General features: G+C 38.9%; 3 protein-coding genes and 1 non-coding gene across 17 annotated transcripts in view; 2 read left to right on the top strand and 2 right to left on the bottom strand.

Moving 5' to 3' along the window:
* The window catches only part of DHX57 (DExH-box helicase 57), a 75,046-nt gene extending 64,149 nt beyond the window's left edge, over positions 1-10,897 (bottom strand). Inside the window, exons 1-2 of one of the 3 annotated variants that reach the window (XM_007970874.3) lie at positions 10,749-10,897; positions 3,842-4,074 (exon numbers count right to left, since the gene is read on the bottom strand). In XM_007970874.3, coding sequence (XP_007969065.2) covers positions 3,842-4,068 — 227 coding nt within the window. In that variant the 5' untranslated portion in view covers positions 4,069-4,074; positions 10,749-10,897. Of the gene's footprint in view, positions 1-3,841; positions 4,075-9,981; positions 10,589-10,748 lie in introns of those variants that run through there. The other 2 variants (XM_007970875.3, XM_007970876.3) reach the window with 2 other exon arrangements.
* MORN2 (MORN repeat containing 2) lies at positions 10,632-16,255 on the top strand. Its single transcript, XM_007970877.3, has 6 exons — positions 10,632-10,800; positions 10,941-11,072; positions 13,770-13,820; positions 14,203-14,309; positions 15,042-15,178; positions 16,002-16,255. The coding sequence occupies exons 1-6, from the start codon at positions 10,632-10,634 to the stop codon at positions 16,102-16,104; spliced, it is 699 nt and encodes a 232-aa protein (XP_007969068.2). The 3' UTR covers positions 16,105-16,255.
* Positions 16,256-16,432: 177 nt separating this feature from the next.
* ARHGEF33 (Rho guanine nucleotide exchange factor 33) overlaps positions 16,433-26,891 on the top strand; it is a 92,003-nt gene continuing 81,544 nt past the window's right edge. For 5 of the 12 annotated variants that reach the window (XM_038006824.2, XM_038006827.2, XM_038006825.2 and 2 more), the window contains exon 1: positions 16,434-23,357. The gene's annotated coding sequence lies outside the window, so the exon portion shown is untranslated. Of the gene's footprint in view, positions 23,358-26,891 lie in introns of all 12 variants that reach the window. The other 7 variants (XM_007970878.3, XM_038006830.2, XM_038006829.2 and 4 more) reach the window with 4 other exon arrangements.
* Positions 17,879-17,985, bottom strand: LOC119627372 (U6 spliceosomal RNA). The gene has a single exon (XR_005243575.1). It is a non-coding gene; the product is annotated as a U6 spliceosomal RNA (small nuclear RNA).

Consider the following 26,891-nt stretch of genomic DNA (forward strand, 5'->3'; position numbering starts at 1 on the left):
CCAAATATACACAATACAAACTGGATTGTCAAGTATCTTACAAAAGATGACAATGAATGTGAGGAGATTCTCCATTTTCTATAGTATTTACCAGACTTCATTATATCAAAACTGCTGGAAAAAAACCTTATCAGATTCTTGGCCAGGCGCAGTGGCTCACGCCTGTAATCCTAGCACTTTGGGAGGCCGAGGCTGCTGGATCACCTGAGGTCAGGAGTTTGAGACCAGCCTGGCCAACATGGTGAAACCCTGTCTCTGCTAAAAACACAAAAATTATCTGGGCATGGTGGTGCATGCCTGTAATCCTAGCTACTCAGGAGGCTGAGGCAGGAGAATCACTTGAACTTGGAGGTGGACGTTGCAGTAAGCCAAGATTGTGCCACTGCACTAGAGCCTGAGAGACTCAGCTGACACAGCGAGACTCCATCCAAAAAAAAAAAAAAAAAACTTACCAGATTCTTAATCATTAATTCTGGCTTCACCAACTCAAGAATCCTTGGGAAAAAGCAATGCTAATGATGGGTTCCTCTGCACTATAGGGTTCTGAAAAGAAATAAGCTACACACAAAGAGCATTTCATTTCATTCTGCATTAAAATCTGAAAACCACTGAGTTTCATTCTTCCTTGTGAATATTAGGTCCTATTTCTAAAATACCCAATTATCTTTATTTCTGATTATTTAAAAAAAAAAAAAAAAAAAAAGGCCAGGGGCAGTGGCTCACACCTGTAATTCCAGCACTTTAAGAGGCTGAAGTGGTAGGATTGCTTAAGCCCCAGGAGTTCAAGACCAGCCTGGGCAATATAGCAAGATCCTACTTTTTAAAAAAAAAGAAATAAAAAGATTACACAGCATATATAATCTTTTATGATTTGTCTGATCATGACGAAATGATCAGTAAAAATGAGGGGGAGTTGCGAGTTTCACATGTTCCTATATTAACCACCATTTATTTGTACACCCCTGTGACTTGCCTTCATTCCTGTTATTAAGGGTGAACCATACTTTATGTTAAAGTCAGTCTTTCTATTTGTAAACTATATGCCATTTCTTTAATCTCCTCAAGGAAATCATTCCAACACTTATCCTCCTTTCTACATCATTCGTTTTTCATTCTTCTTTGGATCATTCCCATCAGCATACAGACATACTATAATGTCTACCCTCTTAAAAAAAATCAAACCAAGCCAAATCCTCCCTTGAGTGCACATCTCCCTACAGCTACTGCCCCATCTCTCCTTCCTCTAGCTCCCTTATAGTAAAGCTTCTCATTTAGGTTATCAAAATCATTGTCTCTGTCTCCATTTTCTTTCCTCGTCTCTCTGAAACACAACCCAATCAGTATTTCCTATGCTAATACAGCTCTTATCAAGGTTAACTATGATATCCACATTGCCAAATCCAGTGGACAATTCTTAGTGCACATTTTCCTTGACCTGCCAGAAGCATTTTTCCACAAATGTGTACCCTCTTTAAGCATACAATTCAATCTTATTGACTACTCTCCTTTAAAACACCTTTGTCCCTTGGCTTCCAAAAACCACTCTCTTAGTTTCCTACTTCATTGGCAGCTCCTTCTCAATCCCCTTTGTTTGTCATACTTTCTCTTAGTTTTATTTTTTAATTAAAATTTTGAATTGATACGTAATAACTATACATTCTTTATAGGGTTGATAGTGGTTTGGCTGCAAGTCAAATCTCATCTTCAATTGCAGTTCCCATAATCCCCATATGTCATGGGAGGGAACCAGTGGGAGATAGTTGAATCATGGGGGCAGTCTCCCCCATACTATTCTCGTGATAGTGAGTAACTTCTCACGAGATCTGATGGTTTTATAAGGGGCGTCCCCCTTCACTTGGCTCTCATTCTTTTCTCTCCTGCCACCTTGTGAAGAAGGATGCGCTTGCTTCCCCTTTTGGCATGATTGTAAAGTTTCCTGAGGCCACCCAGCCCTGTGTTTCTTGCTATTTCCTAAACCTTCCAAGCACATTTCTGCCTTAAGAAATTGCTATTCCCTCTGCCTTGAATATTCTGTACTCAGAACTTCACAGCTTATTCCTTTACTTACTTCTTGCCTCTCTTCACGTGACATCTTATTGGGGGGCTATCTACCTTATTAGGGGAGCTTTCTACATAAAATAGTAATTCTATTTTGGTATTTTATATCCCTGTTACACTCCTTTATTTCTCTCCATAGCATGTGCCACCGGGTAATGTTATACATTTGTTTATGTCTTTTCTATCTCAAATCCCATTCTATCTAGATAAGGACAATATTTTACTCCCTGCTGCAATTCGAAGTCCCTAAAACAGAAAACAGTGCCTGGTGCATTCAGTAAATACTTACTGAATGAATGAACACCTATGGACTCCAATAATGTATAACATCCACATGTTTTGAAAAATTATGGAGCTGCAGCTAACTCAGAAGTTAGGTTCTTGGCTAGGCACAGTGGCTCACGCCAACTGTGGCTCACCTCCAACACTATGGGAGGCCATGGCAGAAGAATCGCTTGAGCCCAGGAGTTCGAGACCAGCCTGGGCAACATAGAGAGACTATGCTGCTTGCTATTTATAAAGTCTATAGTAGTGTACAGTAATATCCTAGGCCTTCACATTCACTCACCACTCCCTCACTGACTCACCCAGAGCAAATTCCAATCCTGCAACTTCCATTCATGGTAAGTGCCCTATACAGGTACCATTTTTAATCTTTTATACTCTATTTTTACTATATCTTTTCTATAACTAGACATGTTTACATACACAAATACCATTGTGTTATAATTGCATATTTAGTACAGCAACATGCTGTATAGATTTGTAGTCTAGGAGCAATTGGCTACATCATATAGCCTAGGTGTGTTGTAAGTTGCACCATCTGGGGTTGTGTAAGTACATTCTATGATGTTTGAACAACAATGAAATCGCCTAACAATGCATTTTTCAGAACACATCTCTGTCAACAAGTGATGCCTAATTGTATTTATACTGTATAACACGCAATAGCAAAATGTTTACTTTTATTACTCATTAGAATTACTAGAATTCCCATAATTTATTCATTAGTTAAAAGTTGAATAGGAGAGAAGCCTAGATAAGACATCTGTTACTGGTCACCACATGTAAAACCATCAGATGATGGCTGATTTGGCTGGAAAACATACAGCTTATCAACTAGAAAGACACAGTACAGTCATGTTGCACTTTAGGCTGTACAATGTTTGTTTTTTGAGATGGAGTCTCACTCTGTCACCCAGGCTGGAGGGCAGTGGTGTGATTTCAGCTCACTGCAACTTCTGCTCCCAAGTTCAAGCAATTCTTCTGCCTCAGCCTCCCTAGTAGCTGGGGTTACAGCTGACCACCACTATGCGTGGTTGATTTTTGTATTTTAGTAGAGATGGGATTTCACCCTATTGGCCAGGCCGGTCTCGAACTCCTGATCTCAAGAGATCTACCCACCTGGGCCTCCCAAAGTGCTGGGATTACAGGCGTGAGCCATTGTGCCTGGCCACGTTCAATGTTAACATCATCATTTTAACATCAATCTATGATGCCTAAGGAATACTTAAAATAATTTTCTTCACACTATTTCTGTATTTACTTTCAGAGTAACACTGGGTATAACAGCAGTATTACACTCAATTCACAGCGTCATGCAACCTACATACAAACAAAAGCTGTTATTTCCCATCATGCCTTCAGAAATGGGTTACAAAGAGGAAGACAATTAATTTGACCAGAATTACTCGACTTTTTTTCCCTTCTCAGCCATCTGTTGTCCCATACATTAGCGGTTGATACCATTTCCATATTTAAACATTCAAAGAGTTATAATGACCTGGAAGGGCGCCTTGATTCACTGAAGATACAAAAGTCATCTCCATCATCCCATATTCTACTGGAGGCCTTTCTGTTGCCGCCACCTCCACCACCACCACCGCCACCGCCACCACTACCACTCCCATGAGATTTACTGGCGTTACTCCTGCCTCCTCTTCCTCCTCTAGAAGACCCTTTTCCACCTCCTTTGCCTGGCTTGCCTTTTCTTCTTACTGAAGAACTCATTTTTACCTGTAAGAGAAAAAAATTAATGTAGACATCATAAAACCAGACAGGTATGATAATCCTTTGTTTGCCAAACTTATGAATATAGGCTACTTTAAAGAAATGAAGGAAAATGCACATGTAAAAAGAGCTGATCTTGGAGCAGGATTCTGAATCTGTTCCAGTGAAAACATTTTAAAACTACAAAATAAAAAGAGCCAGCCAATTTAGGGGTAGTGTGGATAAATCTTCACAAAAGATTTACAAGCACTTCTACCTCAGGACTAATATTATTGAATGTCTCTGACACAGATTTCTTAACTAAAGAAAGTAATCCTAGATTCTCATTTGGTTAGGTCTAATTTAGAGTTTTATTTATTTATTTATTTAGAGATGCAGTCTTGCTCTGTCGCCCAGGCTGGAGTGCAGTGGCACGATCTCGGTTCAATGCAACCTCCGCCTCCTGGGTTCAAGCAATTCTCCTGCCTCAGCCTCTGGAGTAGCTGGGACTACAGGTGCCTGCCACCATGCCCAGCTAATATTTGTATTTTTAGTAGAGACGGGGTTTCACCATGTTGGTCAGGCTAGTCTCAAACTCCTGACCTCAAGTGATCTGTGCACCTCAGCATCCCAAAGTGCTGGGATTACAGGTGTGAGCCACCACACCCGGCCTAGTATAGGATTTAAAAAATCCAGTTGAGAAGTTTCCATGAATTTAATATATGTTTGACAAAATTTAAATGTATATACGCTCTATCAGGAACACAGTTTGGGCTCAGAGATTGTGCCAAGGGCAAAAGGGAAGTAGGCCAAAAAACAGATAACTCTTAATCTTTTTCCAAAGGACCGACTCCATTTACAATGGAGTGTGGAGAAGTTCAAACTTAAAGGTGCTTTCAAGAATAGTGAGGTTGTAGGGAAAGGAAGATTACAGGATTAAATGAAGATACTGTTTGGACTGTTGGCCAACTAGTTTGCAGGAAGCAAACCAAGGAATAAGACCACTAGGAAGTTCCTTTTTGGGATTAGAACAAGTATTAAACTGGGATCTCAGAAACTATTGCTTCACAGAAGCCATAGTTTGGTTGGATTAGTTTGTAAAGGAATTTACTCTCCAGAACATTGTTGAAAACAATTGAGCAATCAACCATGGGCATACCCAAAGCTGTGCCTCCCAGAGGAGCAACAACAGAGGCTTAAAATCGTGGGAGGGAAATAGACTTCACTAAAATATTCTAGCCAGTCACTAAAAAGTAAACCAGCAAATAATAAGAAGCCCCTGAAAGGGGAGAATCAGTACCCAGAGTTGTTACAGTGTGTTATCTAAAATGCCCAGTTAACAAAAAGTGACAAGGCAGGCAAAGAAATGCTTAAGTATGACCCATACACTGGGGAGAAAAAGCACAAACTGTCTATGAGTGAGATCAGATGTCAGATTTAACAGAAAAGAACTTCAAAATAGTCATTGTAAGTATATTCACAGAAATAAAGGAATGCACAATTAAAGCAGTAAAGGAAGGTCTGATGACAATGTCATATCAAATTGAGAACATCAATAAAGAGATAAAAAATTATATATATTAAAAAGAACCAAATGGGAATTCTGGAGTTGAAAAGTATAATAATTGAAATTAAAAATTCACTAGAGAAGCTCCATAAACATGAACTAGCAAGAGAAAGAACTGATGAACTTGAAGACAGACTGACATTGATTATGCAAGCTGAAAACAGAGAGAACAATAAATGAAGAAAAGTGAACAGAGCCTTGGAAAAATGTGGGACACCATCAAGGGTATCATACACATATAATTAGAATACCAGAAGGAAAGGAAAGAAAGAAACGAGCACAAAAAATATTCAAAGAAATAATGGTAGAAAACTTCTCTGATTTACTGAAAATCAATAACCTCTACATGCAGGAAGCTCAATGTCCTCCAACTATTAGAAAATAAACACAGAGATCCACAAAATAGATAAGTTGCAACAAAAATGTTGAAGGTCAAAAGACAAGGAGAAAATCATGAAAGGAGTAAGAGAAAAACAACTTATCACTTACGAGGGGAACCCCAATAAAATTTATGACTGATTTCTCCACAGAAACAATGGAGGGCAGAAGGTAATGACATATATATTTAAAGTACTCAAAGAAAAAAATAGGGCTGGGCACAGTGGCTCACGCCTGTAATCCCAGCACTGTGGGAGGCTGAGGTGGGCAGATCACGAGGTCAGGAGATCGAGACCATCCTGGCTAACACAGTGAAACCCCATCTCTACTAAAAATACAAAAAATTAGCTGGGCGTGGTGGCACGCACCTGTAGTCCCAGATACTCGGGAGGCTGACGCAGGAGAATCGCTTGAACTTGGGAGGCGGAAGATGCAGTGAGCTGAGATCGTGCCACTGCACTCCAGCCTGGGTGACAGAGTGAGACTCTGTCTCAAAAAAAAAAAAAAAAAAGAAAAAGAAAAAATAGTTAACCAAAAAAAGCTATCTTTCAAAAATGAAGGTAAAATGAAAACTTTCTCAGACAAACAAAACTGAGAGAATTTGTTGCCAATAGACTCGCCTCATAAGAAATACTAACAATTCTTCAAGTTGAAGCAAGTGTCCCTGGATGGTAATTAAATCTACATGAAAAAACAAAGAGCAAAGGTAATTGTGTAAGTATTTTTAAAAATCCAGATTTATATTGGACATTTATTTATTTGAAAACCAGTATAAATGTATTGTTTCTTCTTCCCTCTGAAATGATTTTAAAAAGCAATTATATAAAATAAGATGTACATGATATAACGTTGGGCCTGTAACCTACAGGAAAGTAATATGTATGTAATATATTTGCCAATAACAGCACAAAGATTGGTGGGAGCATAATTGTACTGTGCTGAGAAAATGACTACAGACAGTAAAGTAATACTTGTAATAAGTATAGTTGGGTATATAACATTAATAGATATAATATGTATAATAATACTATAAAAGGGAGGAAGGGAATAGAGCTATATAAAAGTAATACTTCTATATATCTGTCTTAGTCTGTTTTCTGCTATAACAGAATGCCACAGACTAGGTAATTTATAAACAATAGAAGTTTATTTGGCTCATGGTAATGGAGGCTGGGAAGTCCAAGAGCATGACAATGGCATCTGCTGAGTGTCATCTCATGGTGGAAGATGGAAGGCAGAAGGGGGCATGATACAGAGAAAGGCACCAGCAGCCAGACTTATTTTATAATTACTCATTCTTGCTATAACTAACCCACTCCCATGCTAGTGACATTAATCCGTTAATAAGGGCTCTGCCCTCATGATTGAATTACGTGTTATTAGGCCCCATCTCCTAATACTGTTGCATTGGAAATTAAACGTCTAACACATGAACTTTGGGGATAAACATTCAAACCATAGCAATATTGCTGGAATTAAGCTAGTATAAATCTGAAGCTGTTCATAAATCCCAAAGCGATCACAAAAATACTACATTAGAAAATATTCACTTAATGACTAAATGCAAATGAAAGCATAAAGTAAGAACAGAGGAAAAAATAGACATTGAGACATACAGACATCCAAAAGTAGACTAGAATTAGATGTAATTCCCAGTATACAGATAATAAAAATAAATGTGAGAGAATAAAGCAGTCCAATCAAAAGACAGAGACTGTCAGACTGGATTAAAAAACAGGATCCAAATATATGCTGTCTGCAGGATAGGCATTTTAAATTCAAAGACACAATAAATGAAAAGTAAAAGGATAGAAAAAGATGATCTTGCAAACAGCAACCACAAGAAAGGTGGAGTGGCTATGTTAATATCTGACAAAATAGACTTGAAAGCAAAAAATGTTACTAGAGATAGGGATATTTCTTAATGACAAAAGGGTTAATCTGTCAGGAAAAGATAACAATTAAAAACACATATGTACCTAATAAGAAGGCACCAAAATACACAAAGCAACAACTGATAGAAATGAAGGGAGAATTAGACAATTCAATAATAATAGTAGGAGACTTCAATACTTCACTTTTAATAATGGTAGAACAACTAGACAGAGGATCAACAAGGAAATAAAAGACTTGAACAACACTCTAAACCAACTAGACCTAATAAGTGTCTATAGACAAATATTCACACTTCTCAAGTACACATGAAACATTTTCCAGGATAGACCATGCTAGGTGATAAAAGAAACCTCAATACCTTTTTTTTTTTTTTTTTTTTAAGATGGAGTCTTGCTCTGTTGCCCAGGCTGGAGTGCTAATGGTGCAATCTTGGCTCACTGTAACCTCTGCCTCTCAGGTTCAAGTGATTCTCCTGCCTCAGCCTCCTGAGTAGCTGGGACTACAGGCACCCGCCACCATGCTCCCTGGCTAATTTTTGTATTTTTAATAGAGATGGTGTTTCATCATGTTGGTCAGGCTGGTCTCGAATTCCTGACCTCAGGTGATCCGCCCACCTTGGCATTCCAAAGTGCAGGCATTACAGGTGTGAGCCACCTTGCTTAGCCATAAACCTCAATAAATTTAAAAAGAAAGAAATAATATAAACTATGTTCTCCAACCAAAATGGAATTAGAAATCAAAAGCTAGAAAAAATTTGGGAAACTCACAAATATGTGGATATTAAACTAGGTCTTCCTAGGTATTCCTTTCTTCAAAATTCTTGATGATTATACATATGTATTCAGTGTTTATCTTAAGTTTGTCTCTCCTTTCTACTCCCAGAAAGCTCTTTGAAAACAAGACTATGTCTATTTTGATTACCACTGTACCCTTAACACAGTGTCTAGCATATGGTAGGAATTCAATATCTATTTGTGGAATGAATGACTGAAGGTTGGAAAAATGACTTATGTGGGAATGGAGATTTATTCATCTATTTATTCTTTCCACAAATATTTATTGAGCACTTATTATGTGCCAGATCCTGGGGATATAACAGCAAAGAAGACAAAATTTCTGCTTCATGAAGCTTACCTTCTAGAGGGTAAGACAGACATTAAACAAATAGATATATATTATTACTTAAGTGTTATCGAGAAAAAAAAAACCTTGAGGCAGTTATTTTAGATAGAGTGGTTGGGTAAGGCCTCTTTGAGATCACATTTTAAAGGACATCCGGAAGAAACTGAGAGAATGAGCCAAGAAATAGTCATCCCTCAGTATACACAGGGGATTGGTTCCAGAACCCCATGTATACGAAAATCCACGGATACTCAAGTCCTCCAGTCAGCCCTGTAGAATTTGCATACAGGAAAAGCCGGCCTTCTGTATGTGTGTTTTGCATTCCAAGAATACTGTCTTTTCTTTTTTCTTTCTTTCTTTCTTTTTTTTTTTGAGACTGGATCTCGCTGTATCACCCAGGCTGCAGTGCAGTGGTACGATCACAGCTTATTGCAGCCTCGATATCCTGGGCTCAAGCAATCCTCCTGCCTCAGCCTCCTGAATAGCTGGGACCACAGACGCACCACCACACCTTGCTACTTTAAAATTTTTTTAGTAGAGATGAGGTTTCGCTTTGTTGCCCAAGCTGGTCTCGTACTACTCCTGAGCTCAAGCAATCCTCTCACCTTGGCCTCCCAAGGTGCTGGGATTACCGGCATGAGCCACTGTGCCTAGTTGAAATACTGTATTTTCAATCTGTGTTGGGTTGGAAAAAATCCACCCATAAGTGGGCCCGTGTAGTTCAAAACCATGTTGTTCAAATGTCAACTTTACTCACAAAAATGTAGAGTCATTAAAATTTTAACAGGCAAGAAAAATAACAGGTCAAACTGAATTCTGTAAGGTTGTGCATCAGTAATTACCTATGATTTCTAAAATTTACGGAAAGGAAATAAATCTAACAGACAGATTAGAACTTCCTCTCAAAAACCATGCAGCCCAGGTAAATTTGTGTACTGGGAAACATGAGGAAAAAGCAAGAGGATACTTACTCTGATTCAAAACAAGTTGTCTCACACCAATCCAGAAAATGTTGCTTTTACAAGTAGATCTGAGACATGCGCTCAAAATTTTAAACGAAGATTTGCTGACTGTAATGGTATCCAATACCACTCTCCCAAAGTTTTCCAGGCAATAGGAATTAGGTTGTATAATCCACGTGGTTAGATTCCACTATCTATTCCATCTAGCCCGGGACGATTCCAACTATCTTTCTTCACCATGGATACAGGGACCTAAGTTTGGCTGTAAGAGTATTCTTTGTTTGACAGCCAAGGCACTGAAAAGTGACTACACACTACCCTCCTCCCAGGCAGATCTCTGACTGATCACAATATAACCAGCTCCATCCCGATATCCAGATCTCGTATCCTTTTTCGAATTCACATCGTCCCCACCCTTCTCCCCAAAAAAGTCACACAGACAGAGACAGGGAACGGAGCCTGACCCCTTCAATCAACCCCTTAGCCTGCTCCAAGCCTGAATTTCACGCCTCGTCCCCTAGCCCCACCGCCCCCGCACTGCAGTTTGAGCGTGCACAACCTCAGCGGCAGAGCTCCGCCTTGGTCCGGTCCCGGGGCCTGGGATCCTGCTGGTCCAGATTCACCCGCCCCAGGCAGACAGGATGAAACACTGGGCCGCGATGCTCCTCAGATCCCGACCACTCCTGGAGCAGGAGGCGGCAGACACACTGACAAACAGGGCGACGCGCAGACCGCGCACAACGCGCATCACTTGTCCGCAGAAGTGGAAGACGTACCTGGCTCGCAGAGTTGGGTCCCGAGCCAGCTGTCGGGAGGTGCTGCCCAAGGGTCAGAGGTCCCCACAAGGCTTGGCCACCCTCCCGGTTCTCACTTGGAGCAGCCCTGCGGTGGCCCAGCTGCAGCGGCACAGCCCTGGCGCCTTCTGATTGGCTCAGCTTCAGCCCCTCGCGTATTCGCTTCCGGGTGAGAGGTGTCCAGTCGCCCCAGCAACCAAGTCGCACCTGGGGTTGTCCTAGCGCCTAGTTCTCTCCCGGCTGCAGAGCTGGCCGCCCAGGGGGAGTCGCAGAGTTTGGAAGATCTCTCTAACACCTCTCGGCCAAGTGAGTGCCCATCCTCCCAACGACCCGGGCAGAGAAGGGCTCCTTTAAGTCGAACTAGCGTGGAGTCAGAACTTGCTTGGCCTCCGGTAACTCCTGTAGGGGTGTGACATATTTCCTAACCGTCTAGCCGAGGGGCACGGGGGAACCCTTGGTCTGGGAATCTAGCTCTGATCTGTCGCTGTTGAGACACCCGAGGCGCGTGCCAACCTCCCTGGGCCTCAGTTTCCGCTATGGTGCCGGGCGGTCTCTGTGAGGTTCCCTCTAGCTCTGACATTCCCAAGTTTCGAATGTACAGCATTTTAGTGGCAATTGAAAACAGTCCAGTTTCTGATATGATTACGTTTAATGCTCTGCTTCATAGGCATTTAACGATTGCTTCCGAAGTGCCCTTCATTCACTAGACGTTCTGTTACTATTAGTACTAAACACAGAGTCGGACAGTATGGTGAGAAGAGATTTGACTAATCCGCCATTCGTGGGCTGGAGGAACTGGGTGGGATAGGGGATCCCGGTACAAAGCCATGGTTTTGATAGAACCCTAAGTACGACAGTAGGAATAGGCCCAGAGTGCTGTGGGGGCTCCTGAAGGAGTCTGAGTTTGAAGAAAGGCTTTGTGGGAGAGCCCATACCTGACTTGGGGCTACAAGAAAACAATAGCTAGTATTTACAGAGTTTAGACACTGGGCTAAGTGCTATTTTTTTTTTTTTTTAAGAATCCACTGTTGCTAATGTCAGTCCTTTGTAGTTTATTGTAGGTAATGTGGTTTTTGTTTGCTTGTTTTTAACTAGCCTAACTGGCCTTTGGTCTTTATGTCATGAAATTTTACTGTAACCTGTCTAGGTGTGGGATTTTGCTTAGTTCCCATTTGTAGTCCAAGCAGTCATTTTCTTCAGTTCTGAGAAATTTTTGGGTATTTATTCAAATATCTCTTATTCTTTCCCTCTGGAATTCTTATTAGACTGACAGTAGCATTTTGGATCCACTTTCCATTATTTTAAAATTCCTTGTGCTACTTGCGTTTTTTAATTAAAAAAATTTTTTTTCCAGCCATCTCACTCGCACTTTGTGCTACTTTCTAAGCACATTTTTCAACCTAATGTTCCAGTTCACTAATTTGTTTTCAACTGTATCTATTCTGCTATTCATCCTTTCTAAGAAGTTTTATTTCACCTATTATATTATTCATTTCCTGGATTGCTAATTGTTCTTTGTTTTTTATAATCACCTGTTCCAATCTCAAAGATACTAATACTCTCCCTTTCTTTCTGAGGATATTACAGTTTAAGTCCTCTACCTATTGTGTTAATTCTGTTTCCTCAGAGGGGATGAACCTCTAGCCTTTCTCAACTGGCACCTAAATTCATTTTTAAATTCCCTTGCCCCACCCATAAAAACTCTGACTCAGTAGATGTGGGGTAGAGAGAAGAAACTTAGAAGCATCTCAGGTGATTCTGAAGGATGAGCCACAGAGGATATGCCTGCATACCCTCTCTACATAAGTTTTCTTCAGTATCGGAAAATACAGTTTCTAATGTTTTAGTCCACTAAGTGTCCAGGGATCTGAGGCCCAGAGTCCCCCTCAGTCTTGTGGCCCTTTTTTTTCCTTTTCCACTTGGTCTCCATACCATTCTCATTCTGTGTGGACCTACCAGCCCTTCCCCACTTGCTATCTTTATTTTCCATTTCTTCCTACTGCCAATTTAAAGATTCCTCACTCCGCCTTACCTCTGTGGGACAATCAGTAAACCATATGGGCTACCAAAGAGAAATAAAAACATATCCACACAAAAATTTGTACACCAATTTTTTTTTTTTACTCCTAGGAAGCTGTATGTTTTAAAAATTTACATCAGTGTTTATAGCAGTATTATTCATAATGGCCCCAAACTGGAAACAACCTAAATGTCCATGAACTGAAGAATGAATAAACAAAATATGCTATTTTTGTACAACATATTTATACAATATACTTGGTTATAAAAAGGAATGAAGTACTGATACACGATACAACATGGATGAACCTTGGAAACATTAAGTGAAAAGAGCCAGACATAAAGGACCGCATATTGTATGATTTCATTTATAGGAAATATCCAGAATAGGCAAATCCTTGAGGCAGAAAGTAGATTAGCGGTTGTCAGGGGTTTGGGGTTGTGGGGTGAGGGGTGTTTGAGGGGAATTGTAATGGGTAACTGCTCATGGGTACAGAGTTTCTTTCTGGGATAATGAAAATATTCTAAAATTAGATTGTGATGATAGTTGCACAACTCTGAATCTACTAAAAAACGTGATATTGTATCTTTTAAAGGTAGTTTTGTGGTGTGTGAATTATATATTAATAAAGGTATCATAATAAATAAATTTTAAAGGAGATCATGTAGGCAAAATTGTTTATTTCCCCAGGACCCTACATTAGACAATGGAAATGCCAAGTAATCATGATATGCTGTGATCTTGAGAAGTAAGTCCATTTGGACAGTGTTGAAAGCACATTGGTTATAGGTCTTATGACATAAGAATATTTACATTTGGCTGGATGTGGTAGCTCACATCTGCAACCCCAGCACTTTGGGAGGCTGAGGCGGGAGGATGGCTTGAGCCCAGGAGTTTGAGACTGGCCTTGGCAACATAGTGAAACCTTGCCTCTATCAAAAAAAAGTAAACTTATGTCATTCTTCTTAAATCTTTTAAAACAGCTTCAGAAGTGTATAAGATCAGCTTTATCTTTCCAAATGGAGACAAATATGGTAAGCATACACTGCAATTACTTTTTCTGTACAGAAAATTAAATAGCTTAAGAATAAAAAAAGAGACTTAAATTTTGTAAAACTATTAGGATATTAACTTTATTAACTAAGATAACAGAAATCCTAATAGATAAAGAGATGTTAAAATCAAAACTCCACTGTTAACTCTAGACGATATGCCTTGGAAACCTATGGAATCTGTCAATCTTCCTGGCCTTTGAGTCTCACTTGTTACAAGATGTTGTACGTCCATGGATTTACTCATCTCCGGTCTCACTGGTTTCAGTGCTAGGGAGCCAAAGAAACCCATGAGGTGTAGTTGCGATTAGGCCCAGATATAACTTTTCTCATTTATAATCTTCAGTATTTCTCCTTCGTTTAGATGGCGACTGTACAAGAACATCTTCTGGAATCTATGAGAGAAATGGAATAGGTATTCATACCACTCCTAATGGGATTGTCTACACAGGAAGCTGGAAAGATGACAAGGTATTGTTGTTGTTTTTAATACTGGCAGTGGATAAATAACTCTGGGTTTAATGATTCCAGGCATTTCACCATTAATCAAAAAGTCCTATAATGAGTAGACTATATAATAAAAATAACAAATGATCATATTAACACATACTAACTTATGAGTAATATTAAACTCACTGCAGAGAGCTAATCATCGTTATTATCTTTCTCATCTCCTATTCATTGAGTAAAGCTGAATCTGTTACATAATTTTCTCATTTAATCCTCGTAACACCCTCATGAGCTGGGTACCATTAATACTCTATTTTACAAATGAGGAAAATCAGGCTCAGGTTTCTTGCCCACCTAGTAAATGATAAAACAGGAAAGTATACCTTGGTCTGCTTGAATCCAAATTTGAATTATTAACAACTACTTTGTACTGGTTTCTTGAACTAACTAAACTGGTTGCCCTTTAAGATTTCTGATACATTCAGGGTATCTTGAGGACCCCTATTATCTTCATCATGGACCCCTTGATGTTCAAATGCCCCAGATCCAGAACATTTGATTTAGTGGGCTTCACAGATAGACACAGATGAAGGAAAATGATAAAAATGTTGTCTTTATACTATGGAAATAAAGGACAATACAAAGTTGATTAAGTAATAATTAGCAGATGATAGACTTATATTTGTACATTTTTGAAAGGTTCTTGGGAAACTGAAGATTAGTTTCTAAGGTAATTTCCTTTGTTACAAACAGATGAATGGTTTTGGAAGACTTGAGCATTTTTCAGGAGCAGTATATGAAGGACAATTTAAGGATAATATGTTTCATGGACTGGGGACTTACACATTCCCAACTGGGGCAAAGTATATTGGAAATTTCAATGAAAATAGGTAAGCTTAAAATAAAGAAAAAATCACTGCAGTTCTGAAAGATTATTTTCTGGTACATTTGCTTAAATACTTATTTATTTATTGAGACAGAGTCTTGCTCTGTCATCCAGGCTGGAGTGCAGTGGAGTGATCTCAGCTCACTGCAACCTCTGCCTCCTGGGTTCAGGCGATTCTCCTGCCTCAGCCACCCAAGTAGCTGGGTCCACAGGTGCACACCACCATACCCAGTTAATTTTTGTATTTTCAGTAGGAACGGGGTTTCACCATGTTGGCCAGGCTGGTCTAGAACTCCTGACCTCAAGTGATCTGTGTGCCTCAGCCTGCCAAAGTGCTGAGTATACAGGTGTGAATCACTGTGCCCAGCTGCTTAAATACTATATTTAGTTAATTCTAAATATTTTATAATATAGTTTCTAAAAATTGTTGGAGGCCCGGTACAGTGGCATAGCACCTCAAACATCATTGATGGTCAAGAAATATTTGTTGAATAAATGAAGTAATTAAGCTAGAGAGCCAATGTAAACTCTTCATTTTTTTAACTCATTGTTTTGGTTTTGTTTGAACTTAGATTATGTGATCCTAAAATCTTGGACACCAAATAATTGATTGTGTTTGTTTGGAATAGTACTTGTTTTTTCTTTTTCTTTTTTCTTTTTTTTTTTTTTTTGTAGTATGTGAAGGCAGGATGCTGGGTTTAAAAGCAAAGCTTGAAAGTAAAAGATATAATGCTTCAGACACAGTATATATTATGCTAGACAATCTTATATCTGGACTGTAAATTATTTGTCTTTGTTAATGAAAAACTTATTATCTACTATTGCAGGGTAGAAGGTGAAGGGGAATATACTGATATCCGAGGACTAGAATGGAGTGGTAACTTTCATTTTACAGCTGCTCCAGACCTGAAATTAAAACTTCACATGTAGATGTGCTTCACATTGTAGATTTAATGTTAAATTAAAGTTTAAATGTAGTAATTGAAGCTTTTAGTTGTAAGGAAAGCAACTTAATCTGTTATTTGAAATGACTTCATACACTACCCCTATAAGTTTGCCCAATAAAACCATCACTTCCTTACGTCTTTTTGAACTTTATTTTCATTGTCTTACAATTAGTTTAAAATAAATTACACGATTCAATTCAGTCTGCTTATTATAATAACTATGGCAGAATCATCCAAATCTTGGCAAAGTTGATTTCCAATCCTCTGTTTGAGTTTTGTCGTCTTTTTTTTTTTTTTTTTTTAGTTTGTGCTTGTGTGTCCTGGTCGACATTCACCCTCTTTGAAAAAAAATTTTTTTAAGGCTATAATACATTTTATTTATTTATTTATTATTTTCTAACTTTTATTTTAGGTTCAGGCATACATGTGCAGGTTTGTTATACAGGTAAACTCATGTCACAGGGGTTTGTTGTACAGATTATTTTGTCCCCCAGATACTAAGCATAGTATCCAATAGTTATTTTTTCTGATCCTCTCCCTCCTCCAAATCTCCACCCTCAGGTAGCCCCAGTGTTTGGAATTTTCTGTTCCTGTGTTAGCTTGCTAAGGATAATGAACACAATTTTAAGTGTACAATACATTATTGTTGACTGCAGGTACAATGTTATACAGCAGATCTCTAGAGCTTATTCATCTTGCTTGACTGAAACTTCATGGCCTTTTATTAGTTACCTCTTGTTTTCCTATTACCCCAGCCCCTGATAACCATTATTCTACTCTTTGATACTACAAATTTGACTATTTTATTTTTCTTATTTTTTATTTTTTTGAGATGGAGTTTCACTCTTGTTGCCCAGGCTGAAGTGCAACAGTGTGATCTTGGCTCACTGCAACCTCCGCCTCCCAGGTTCAAGCTATTCTCCTGCCTCAGCCTCCCGAGTATTTGGGATTACAGGCATGTGCCACCATGTCCAGCTAATTTTTGTATTTTTAGTAGAGATGGGGTTTCACCATGTTGGCCAGGCTGGTCTCGAACTCCTGATCCACCCGCCTCGGCCTCCCAAAGTGCTGGGATTACAGGCGTGAGCCACCCAACATGGCCAAATTTGACTATTTTAAATACCGCATACTTAAAAGTGGAGTCATACAATACTGGTCTTTCTGTGACTGGCTTGTTTCACTTAGAATAATGTCCTCAGGGTTCATCCATGTTGTCACAAATCACAGGATTTCTCTTTTAAGGCTGAATGGTATTCTATCGTATGTATATACCAGATTTTCTTTATTCATTGTGGTGGACGTTTTGTTTCCACATCTTGGCTATTGTGAATAGTGCTGCAGTGAACTTAGGGTACTAATATTTATTTGAGATCTTGATAGCAATTCTTTTTTTTTTTTTTTGAGACAGAGGAGTCTCACTGTTGCCCAGGCTGGAGTGCTATGGCGTGATCTTGGCTGACTGCAACCTCTGCTTCCTGGGTTCAAGCGATTCCTGTGCCTTGGCTGCCCAAGTAGCTGGGATTACAGGTGTGCTCCACCACCCCTGGCTAATTTTTTGGTATTTTCAGTAGAGATGGAGTTTCACTATGTTGGCCAGGCTGGTCTTGAATTCCTGACCTGCCTGGCCTCCCAGAGTGCTGGGATTACAGGCATGAGCCACTGTATCTGGCTTCAATTCTTTTGGATAAACACCCAGAAGTAGGATTGCTGACTCATACAATAGGTTTTTTTTTTGTTATTTATTTATTTATTATTATTTTACCGTGGACCACTTCACAAATTTGCATGTCATCTTTGCACAGGGGCCATGTTAATCTTCTCTGTATCATTCCAATTTTAGTATATGTTCTGCCAAAGCAAGCACAGTAGTTATATTTTTAATCTCTTGAGGAACCTCCATAGCATTTACCATAGCAGCTGCACCATTTTGCATTCCCAGCAACAATAGGCAAGTGTATAGTAATCCAGTTCTTCCCACTTTCTTTCTTTGCCCTTACTGAAAATCACAGAGTACTTTGACTACTCTGTGACCCGACTGGCTACAGGTTTTTCTCAGCAGGCTTGAACGCAAACTGGGCCTTGAACATTCCCAGGCAATGAGAAAGGTATTTGGGTTGTTGCTCAAAACACTGAAAGTGGCCACCAGCCTTGAGCCAAATTTCTCAAACTGTCATAGAAACTCCAGACTCTGATCCCCTTGCTGCAGACATACCTGGGTATAACATTCATTTTCTCTCTCAGCGATTGCTGCAGCACTCTGTACAGAAGTTTCCCTAATACATTCTTTGGACTGATCACCCTAGAGCTTAGAGTTTTTTTCTTTGGTATTCCAGCCAGCCCTATCTCAGGACAGTTGGAGACTCCCTTGTGGGAAATCCCCCTGCCACTGCTTTTGGGGTAATTCCAGCCAAGGATTTGAGGGTTTAGAGAGACGAAACAGCAAGGGTTCAATTTATCCACTTCCTTAGCATTTGTTTTTTGTTTTTGGTGATAGCCATGCTGTCTGGTATAAGGTGATATCTCATTGTGGTTTTGATTTCTATTTCTCTGATGATTAGTGACATTGAGCATTTTTCCAAATACCTATTGACCATTTATATGTCTTCTTTGGAAAAATGTCTATTCAGTTCCTAACCCATTTTTAAATCAGGTTATTAATTTTTTCTTACCATTGAGTTGTAAGAATTCCTTATATATATTACAGATTAAATCCTGATCTGATATATGATTTGCAGATATTTTCACCCATTCTGTAGGTTGTTACCTTTTCACTCTGTTGATTGTTTCCTTTGCTGTGCAGAAGATTTTGGTTTGATGTAGTCCCACTTGTTTACTTTTTGTTTTGTTGCCTGTGCTTTTGGTGTCATTATCCATGAAATCATTGCGAAGACCCATGTCATGAAGATTTTCCCCTGTTTCCAACAACATTTGGAAAGGGTCATATACCATGACCAAGTGAGATTTATCCTTGGGATGCAAGGATAGTTCAACATACGAAAATCAACTAATGTGATATTCCACATTAACAGAATAAAGGATTAAAATCACATAATCAGCTCAACAGATGCAGAAAAAGCATTTGACAAAATTGAGCACCTGTTCATTATTTAAAAAAAAACCTCTTAACAAATTAGGAATAGAAGGAAATTACCTAAGCATAACAGAGGTCATATATAAAAAGCCCGCAGCTAATATCATACTCAACAGTGAAAAATTGAAAAGCTTTTACTCTAAGATTGGGAACAAGGCAAGGATGCTAACTCTTGTTACTTCTATCTTTAAAAAAGTATACATTAAAGGAGACTATCAAGAAAATGAAAATACCATCCTCACAATGGGATAAAATACTTGCAAATCATATCTGATTGTCAGAAATTTGCTTAATATAGCCGCTGCCTCAGCATCCATTTTTAGGCCTGACATAAGTTGTCTGACGTCCAGTCATATCCCATTACTATTGGCCTAGTTAAAACTTTCCTTCCCCTTGTAGTTGTTTGCAATACAGCCCACTTGTTCCTTACCCTGCTGACCCAAACCCAACACATCTCACAGGTGCTGACCATGATAAAACCTAAAGGTCAACATAAGTCATGCAAAAATAAGTTCCCTCTTTCCACGTGTTTTCTTTAAACTAGCCAATCCACAACCCCAGAAGGAAAGCCTAAGGGATAACATCCATGGACCTTAATAAAGGTGTAGTCCTGTGGTCCTCTCTCTCACCCCCACCCCACTGGTTGAGCTCACTGCTACCTCCAGATTTCCAGAAACCATAGCAATAAAAATTATGACACTGAAAGAAAGTCTGATTTCCAAAATTTATAAAGAACTTTTACAACCCAACAATAAAAAAAATAAAAATAAAAAACAATTTTTAAAATGGGCAAAGAAGTGGGGGGCAGTGGCTCACACCTGTAATCCCAGCACTTAGAGAGGCTGAGCCAGGTAGATCACCTGAGATCAGGAATTTAAGAGCAGCCTGGCCAACATGGAGAAACCCCATCTCTACTAAAAATACAAAAAATAGCTGGGCGTGATGGCGGGCACCTGTAATCCCAGCTGCTCACGAGGCTGAGGCAGGAGAATCGCTTAAACATGGGAAGCGGAGGTTGCAGTGAGCTGAGATCACACCATTACACTCCAGCCTGGGTGACAGAGCGAGACGTCCATCTCAAAAAAAAAAAAAAAGGGCAAAGAATTTGAATAGATGTTTCTCTAAAGAAGATATACAAATGGCCAATAAGTAAACAAAAAAATGCTTAATATACTTACTCATAAGGGAAATGCACTTTAAACCCACAAACCCACCATGAGATACCACTTCACATCAACTGGGATAGCTATTTTTATTTTATTATTTTATTTTATTTTAAGTTCTGGGGTACATGTACAGGATGTGTAGGTTTATTACATAGCTAAATGTGTGCCATGGTGGTTTGCTGCACTTATCAAGCCATCACCTAGGTATTAAGCCCAGCAAGCATTAGCTATTTTTCCTGATGCTCTCCCTTCCCCTGCTCCCGCAACAGGCCCCAATGTGTGTTGTTCTCCTCCCTGTGTCCATGTGTTCTCATTGTTCAGCTCCCACTTTTAAGTGAGAACATGCATTGTTTGGTGGGATGGCTATATTTTAAAAAAATAAAAATTAAAAAAAAACCAGACAATACAAAGATTGGCAATGATGTGGGGAAATTGGAGCCCTCATGCATTTGCGGTGGGAACATAAAATGGTGCAGCTGCTGTGGAATACAGTTCCTCAAAATATTAGACATAGAGTTACTACATGACTCACCAGTTCCTAGGTATGTACGCAAGGAATCAACTTGTACACGAATGTTCATAGCAACATTATTCATTGCTATAGTCTGAATGTGTCCCTCCAAAATTCATGTTTAAACCTAATTTCCTCACGCCTGTAATCCCAGTATTTTGGGAGGCTAAGGTGGGTGCATCATTTGAGGTCAGGAGTTTGAGACCAGCCTGGCCAACCTGGTGAAACTTCTTCTCCACTAAAAATACAAAAATTAGCCAGGCATGGTGGTGTGCGCCTGCAATCCCAGCTACTCGGGAGGCTGAGGCACAATAATCGCTTGAAACTGGGAGGTAGAATCTGCAGTGAGCCAAGATGGTGCCACTGCACTCCAGCAGGGGCAACAGAGCGAGACTCTGTCTAAAAACAACAACAACAACAAAAACCTAATCTCTACTGTGGTAATATTGAGAGTTGAGGCCTTTAAGAGGTAATTAGGTTATAAGGACAGAGCCCTCATAGATGGGATTAATGCCCTTATGAAAGAGATGTGAAGGAGATTGCTTGCTTCTTCTGTCACAAGAGAATGCTGCAAGAAGGTGCCATCTTTGAAGAAGAGAGCAAGTCCTTACCAGACACTAAATCTGCTAGTGCCTTGATCTTGGACTTAACAGCCTCCAGAACTGTGAGCAATACATTTCTGTTGTTTACAGATTACCTTGTCTAAGGTATTTTCTCACAGCAGTTCAAATGGACTAAGACATTTATAATAGCCCCAACTGGAAACAATCCAAATGTCCATCAACTAATGAATGTATAAACAAAATGTCCACATAATGGAATATTATTCAACCATAAAAAATGAAGTACTGATACTACAACATGGATGAACTTCAAAAACATTGTACTGGCCAGAGTGGCTCATCCTGTAATCCCAGCACTTTGGGATGCCAAGGTGTGTGGATCGCTTGAGTCCAGGAGTTTGAGACCAGCCTGGGCAACATGGCAAAATCCCATCTCTACAAAAAATACAAAACTTAGCCAGCTGTGGTGGCACATGCCTATAGTCCCATCTACTTGGGAGGACTGCTTAAGCCCAGGAGGCAGAGGTTGCAGTGAACCAAGATCGTGCCACTGCACTCTAGGCTGGGTGACAGAGCCAAACCTCATCTCAAAAACAACAAACAAACAAACAAACAAACATTGTACTAAGTAAAAGGAGCCAGTCACAAAAGGCCACATATTGTATGATTCCATTTATGTGAAATGCTCTGAATAGGCAAATCCTTAGGGACAGAAAATAGATTAGTGGTTGCCAGGGGAGGAAGGAATTGGGAGGCATGAGGTTTCTAGAATTAGACAGTGGTGATGGTTGCACAGTCTTGAAAATATACTAAAAACCACTGAATTGTTCACTTTACAGGGACAAATTTTATGTATGATATGTAAATTATGTCTCAATTTCTGAAAAAGTAGATCTGTGTGTTGTCATATATTCTATGTCCAGAAAATCTCTTTACTTTTTACATAAAATAATTTAAACATTTCCAGAGCAGTATATGTCAACTACATTTTAAAAATTACAATAAAGACCTGAATGTTTTTTGCTGAAACGCTATATTCTAAAACTGACAAAAATAATGTATGCAATAGATAACTTCTTTGTCATATTTCTCTATTCAAAATCTTCTGAATATTTGTATTTCTCAATATATCATTGCCAAAAAATGTATATTTTTATTTTTTGCTGTACTGGCACAAATTTGGGTTGCAATGTCTTCTAAAGTGTTAAAATAAAAATGGCATGTTAGTTAGTTTCTCATAATAATACCTTTATGGTTAATTTCAAAACACCCTATTTGTAAGTTTTCAAAGATAGATTTTAAGAACTGGACAGTTTTGCATATGTTGCTTAACATTAGCTGGCATGGCTTTAGAATTAAATATTATTATTATATGGAAATTTATGAAGAGTTAAATACTGGACAAGTTAAGATAAGGTGAGAAGATGTTTTCAGGGACCAGGACATATAATTTAAATTCAAAAACTTCTGGAAAATATAGAAAAGTATCTGTTTTGCTGCAAACTAAATTTTCCCTAATTTTTTTCAATTTACTTAAGGCAGCAAGATATACATTTTACTCTTAAAATATTTAACTTGTATTGCTATATTAATAACTTTTCAATGTACAACTTTTCAATTTTCTAATACACCAAAGATATTCCTCCTAAATGGGTTTCTTCCTTTTACTCATTGAAACTAAATGCAGTTCAGTTATTTGATTAGTTGATGCTAGAATTTGACCTGGAGCTTATATAATTAGAAGAGACACTAGTTTTCATCATTTAAAAGCCTGGTTAGCATACTACGGTCTCGTTTCAGGGGAAGTCAAACCTCTCTACTGCTTCTTTTTATAACCTTTAAGTTAATTCAGAACCCAGATAAGCCTTGATCTGAGGATGATATAATCACCGCAAGCAACATGGGGTAAGTATGCGCTTTTATATGCTTTAAGGGGCACTGAAAGGGGAAACAATTTTATAAGAGATGAAAACCCATCAATCCTTACCATATGGTGTACTAATTTAAATTCGATATATGCTAACATTTATTTAAGGTAGCCATTCAAAGAAATAACTTTTATTTAAAAGTTATAACAATTTGTAAAACCTTCATTTATTTCCTTGCTTAATTTTTATATTCTGTCTTAACTGCGCTTTGCAGGTTATCAGTAAACTGGAGACTGAAGTTGTTCTGCATATTAATAAATATAGTTGAAGCTGAGTTAAATTTTGAGAGCAGTCTTAAAGAAAGGATGCTAGGCAGCATAAATCTGACATGGACATGCCTCTTTGGGATTAAGAATAATTAAAGAATGAAAAAGATTAGGGATAGAGGGAGATTGGTTTATTCCTTTCTAACACAGAAAAGGAATAGAGGAATCTTCAACATTCACTCCTCCATGTACAGAACAAAAAACACATCCTGATTGGAAATGTGTACTGATTAATTACATGGGGGCTTTATTGGTGAAACATAATTCTAAGCACTTCATGGGGCTTTGGCATGTAATGAGAAGAACTGAGTTTCACTTAAACACTGTCTTTACTTAAGTGAGAATAGCATTCTATTATAATTAGTATTGGAATTATGTGAGTTTTTATATGCTGAAATAGTATTCTGAATATGTAGAAATCTCTCTTTATATCACCCTTTTATATTTTTAATAGCCCCTTTTAATACAAAATCATATTGCTGTAAATGGGATAGCTATTTCATTGAAGGCTACTTCTGAAGGATTCAACATAATGATCAGAAATTTATACTAGATAAAAAAGTTTTTGATTAATATTTATTCTAAACATTTTTCACAAACTTAATTAATTAATGTCTACATTTTTCATACCATGGGCTCTGAAAATGCAATCTAAACTCATTTGAAAATTTGGAGGCTTTTGAAAGAAGATGATCATACTATTGTGTTTTTTTTTTATTTTCTTCTCTTTTTTTAGAAAAGTCTCACTTTGTCACCTGGGCTCAAGCGATCCTCCCACCTCAGCCCCCACAGGTAGCTGAGACCACAGGTGTACACCACCACACCTGGCTAATTTTTGTATTTTTTCTAGAGATGGGGTTTTATCATGTTGCCCAGGTTGGTCTTGAACTCCTGATCTCAAGCAGTCCTCCCACTTCAGCCTCCCAAAGTGCTGGGATTACAGGCGTGAGCCACCATGCCCGGCCTTATTGTTAACTTTTTCTTAATTCCCTTTATTTACCTTCCCTTTTCTCTGTGTATAAGGGTGTACTTCAATGTAGCAGGCCACTAATAAACTAAGCAGTGTGGATACAGAGATCAACTGATCTTCCTCCTTCCCTTCCTCTCTCCTTTCCTCCCTTCCTCCCTCCCTCTTCCTTCCTTTCTTTTTCTTTAATGACGGCAGTTCTTAACCTTTTTGGTGTCAAGAATTGCTTTTAGAATCTTCAGAAACCAGTCCACCATTTCTGCAAAAAAAAAAAAAAAAAAAAAAAAAAAAGGTATAATTACACAAAAATTTGCATATAATTTCAGGAGATTTACAGGTAACCTGAAACCCTGTTCCTGGGACCACAGGTTAGGATCCTTAGATTTTGATTTTAGGACTGGAGTATGATTTGTTCAATATTTCTCTTTGGATTTTTATAAATGTAAGAATCTTTTTCATAATTCTTGCGAATCTTCTCAAGGACAGTGTGGAAGATTCCCCACCTCCCCACACGCAATTTACATGAGTGTGAAACATAGTTTAACCAACATGCATCACTACTGCTGCTGGACCCCGAGGACTTGACTAATCACTTGTTCCTTTAGAGAGTGCCAGGAATCACCTTGGGAGTCACGGACGGAAAAAAAAACCCTCATTATGTTATTTGTAAAGCACTTTGAATGCCCCAAATAAGATGAACAAAACAAATCATAAATGCTAATATTACAGGAAGCACTCTTGTGATTGGTATGTTCGTGATTATTTTGTTGTCTGTTCGTGCCTTTATTGACAACAAGACAGGGTAGTAAGTATTAACATCTGTTTGAGTCTTCCTAAAATAATCAGAAAAAGAGAAAGTGGCAGCTAATCGGATTCTCAAATGTATCCATTTGAAGAAATCTCTAGAATTTATTTCCTGAGAATGAGGAAGTAACTGTTGTGGATTTGTCTTTGGGGCCTACTTATCTCAAATGATTTGAGGATATAATTCCCTTATATGGGGCAATGCCAGCCCTTTCCACCTTTCCCCAGGCTATGTTGGCATGGTTTTAGCGAGCAATAAAGAAGCGAATACTGGAAAATTCTTACGCTCTCTAAAAAATCTCCTCCTCATAAATTTTCATTGGTTTTCTTATGGAGTGTGTGAGTAGGTGGGGTGGGTAGAGATGATGCCTAAAGGTGGTGAATAGATAACTGGGGAAAAACCTAACTGACATCAGCTAAGTACCGTAACACCTGGGCAAAGGATGAACAATGGGAAAGAAAGGATGGCTGTATTTCTTTTTTGAGATATTTTTAAATGTGCTTTCCCCATCTCGTAGCAGGGTTAGTCAGTGCACCCCCAACTGACATATGGGAAAAACAAAAGTTAAGCTTCTGCTAAAATTGTAGAACCAACAAGTTCATTATTATAGCATATTCAGCCTGCTTTTAGTCTTCTGGTTCAAATAAGTTTAGAGTAATTTTAAAAATTATCTTATGGATATATTTCCTCCTTCTGAATCTGAGAGTGACTATCCAACTCTTTTTCTTGGGTGAAGCATACGTTTGGCTCATGGAGCAACCTTTGAAATGTTACTTCTATCTGTGCCCTCCTTTCCTTTCTAAGAGTCACTTCCCTAATTCAGGTCATCATCATCTCTTACTTGGGTTATTAAAGTTGCCTGCTCACTGGCCTCTTTGCAGCTGCTCTTTCCTCTACCATGCCACAAAGTCATCTTCTTACCAGAGATATGTGATCTTGTTATACCACTGCTTAAACATTTTCAATGACTCATTCTCTCCACTGCAGAGCAAGCTCCAAAGAAGAGATTTAAGGCCCTCTATCTGCCCCCAATCTACCTGTCTAACCTCACCTTTTACTCTACTTGCCTTGCTCCCTAGGGTTCCTAAGTCCACCTAGGCCTTGTGCTTTGTTCCTCTGGTAATCCTCTTTTTTTTTTTTTTTTTGAGACAGGGTCTCACCCTGTTGCCAGGCTGGAGTGCAGTGGCACAGTCTCGGCTCACTGCAACCTCTGCCTCCTGGGTTCAAGCAATTCTCCTGCCTCAGCCTCCTGAGAGCAAGGACCCGCCACCATGTTTTTGTATTTTTAGTAGAGACAGAGTTTCAGCATGTTGGCAAGGCTGGCCTCGAACTCCTGAGCTCAAGCGATCCACCTGCCTCAGCCTCCTAAAATGCTGGAATTACAGGTGTGAGCTACTGTGCCTGGCCCCTCTGGTGATCCCCTTTTGACCATTTCTACATATCGTGCAAAGCCTGGCTCAAATCCTGTCTTCT

Source organism: Chlorocebus sabaeus, chromosome 14, assembly GCF_047675955.1.
Source record: "Chlorocebus sabaeus isolate Y175 chromosome 14, mChlSab1.0.hap1, whole genome shotgun sequence".
Taxonomy (NCBI): Eukaryota; Metazoa; Chordata; class Mammalia; order Primates; family Cercopithecidae; genus Chlorocebus; species Chlorocebus sabaeus.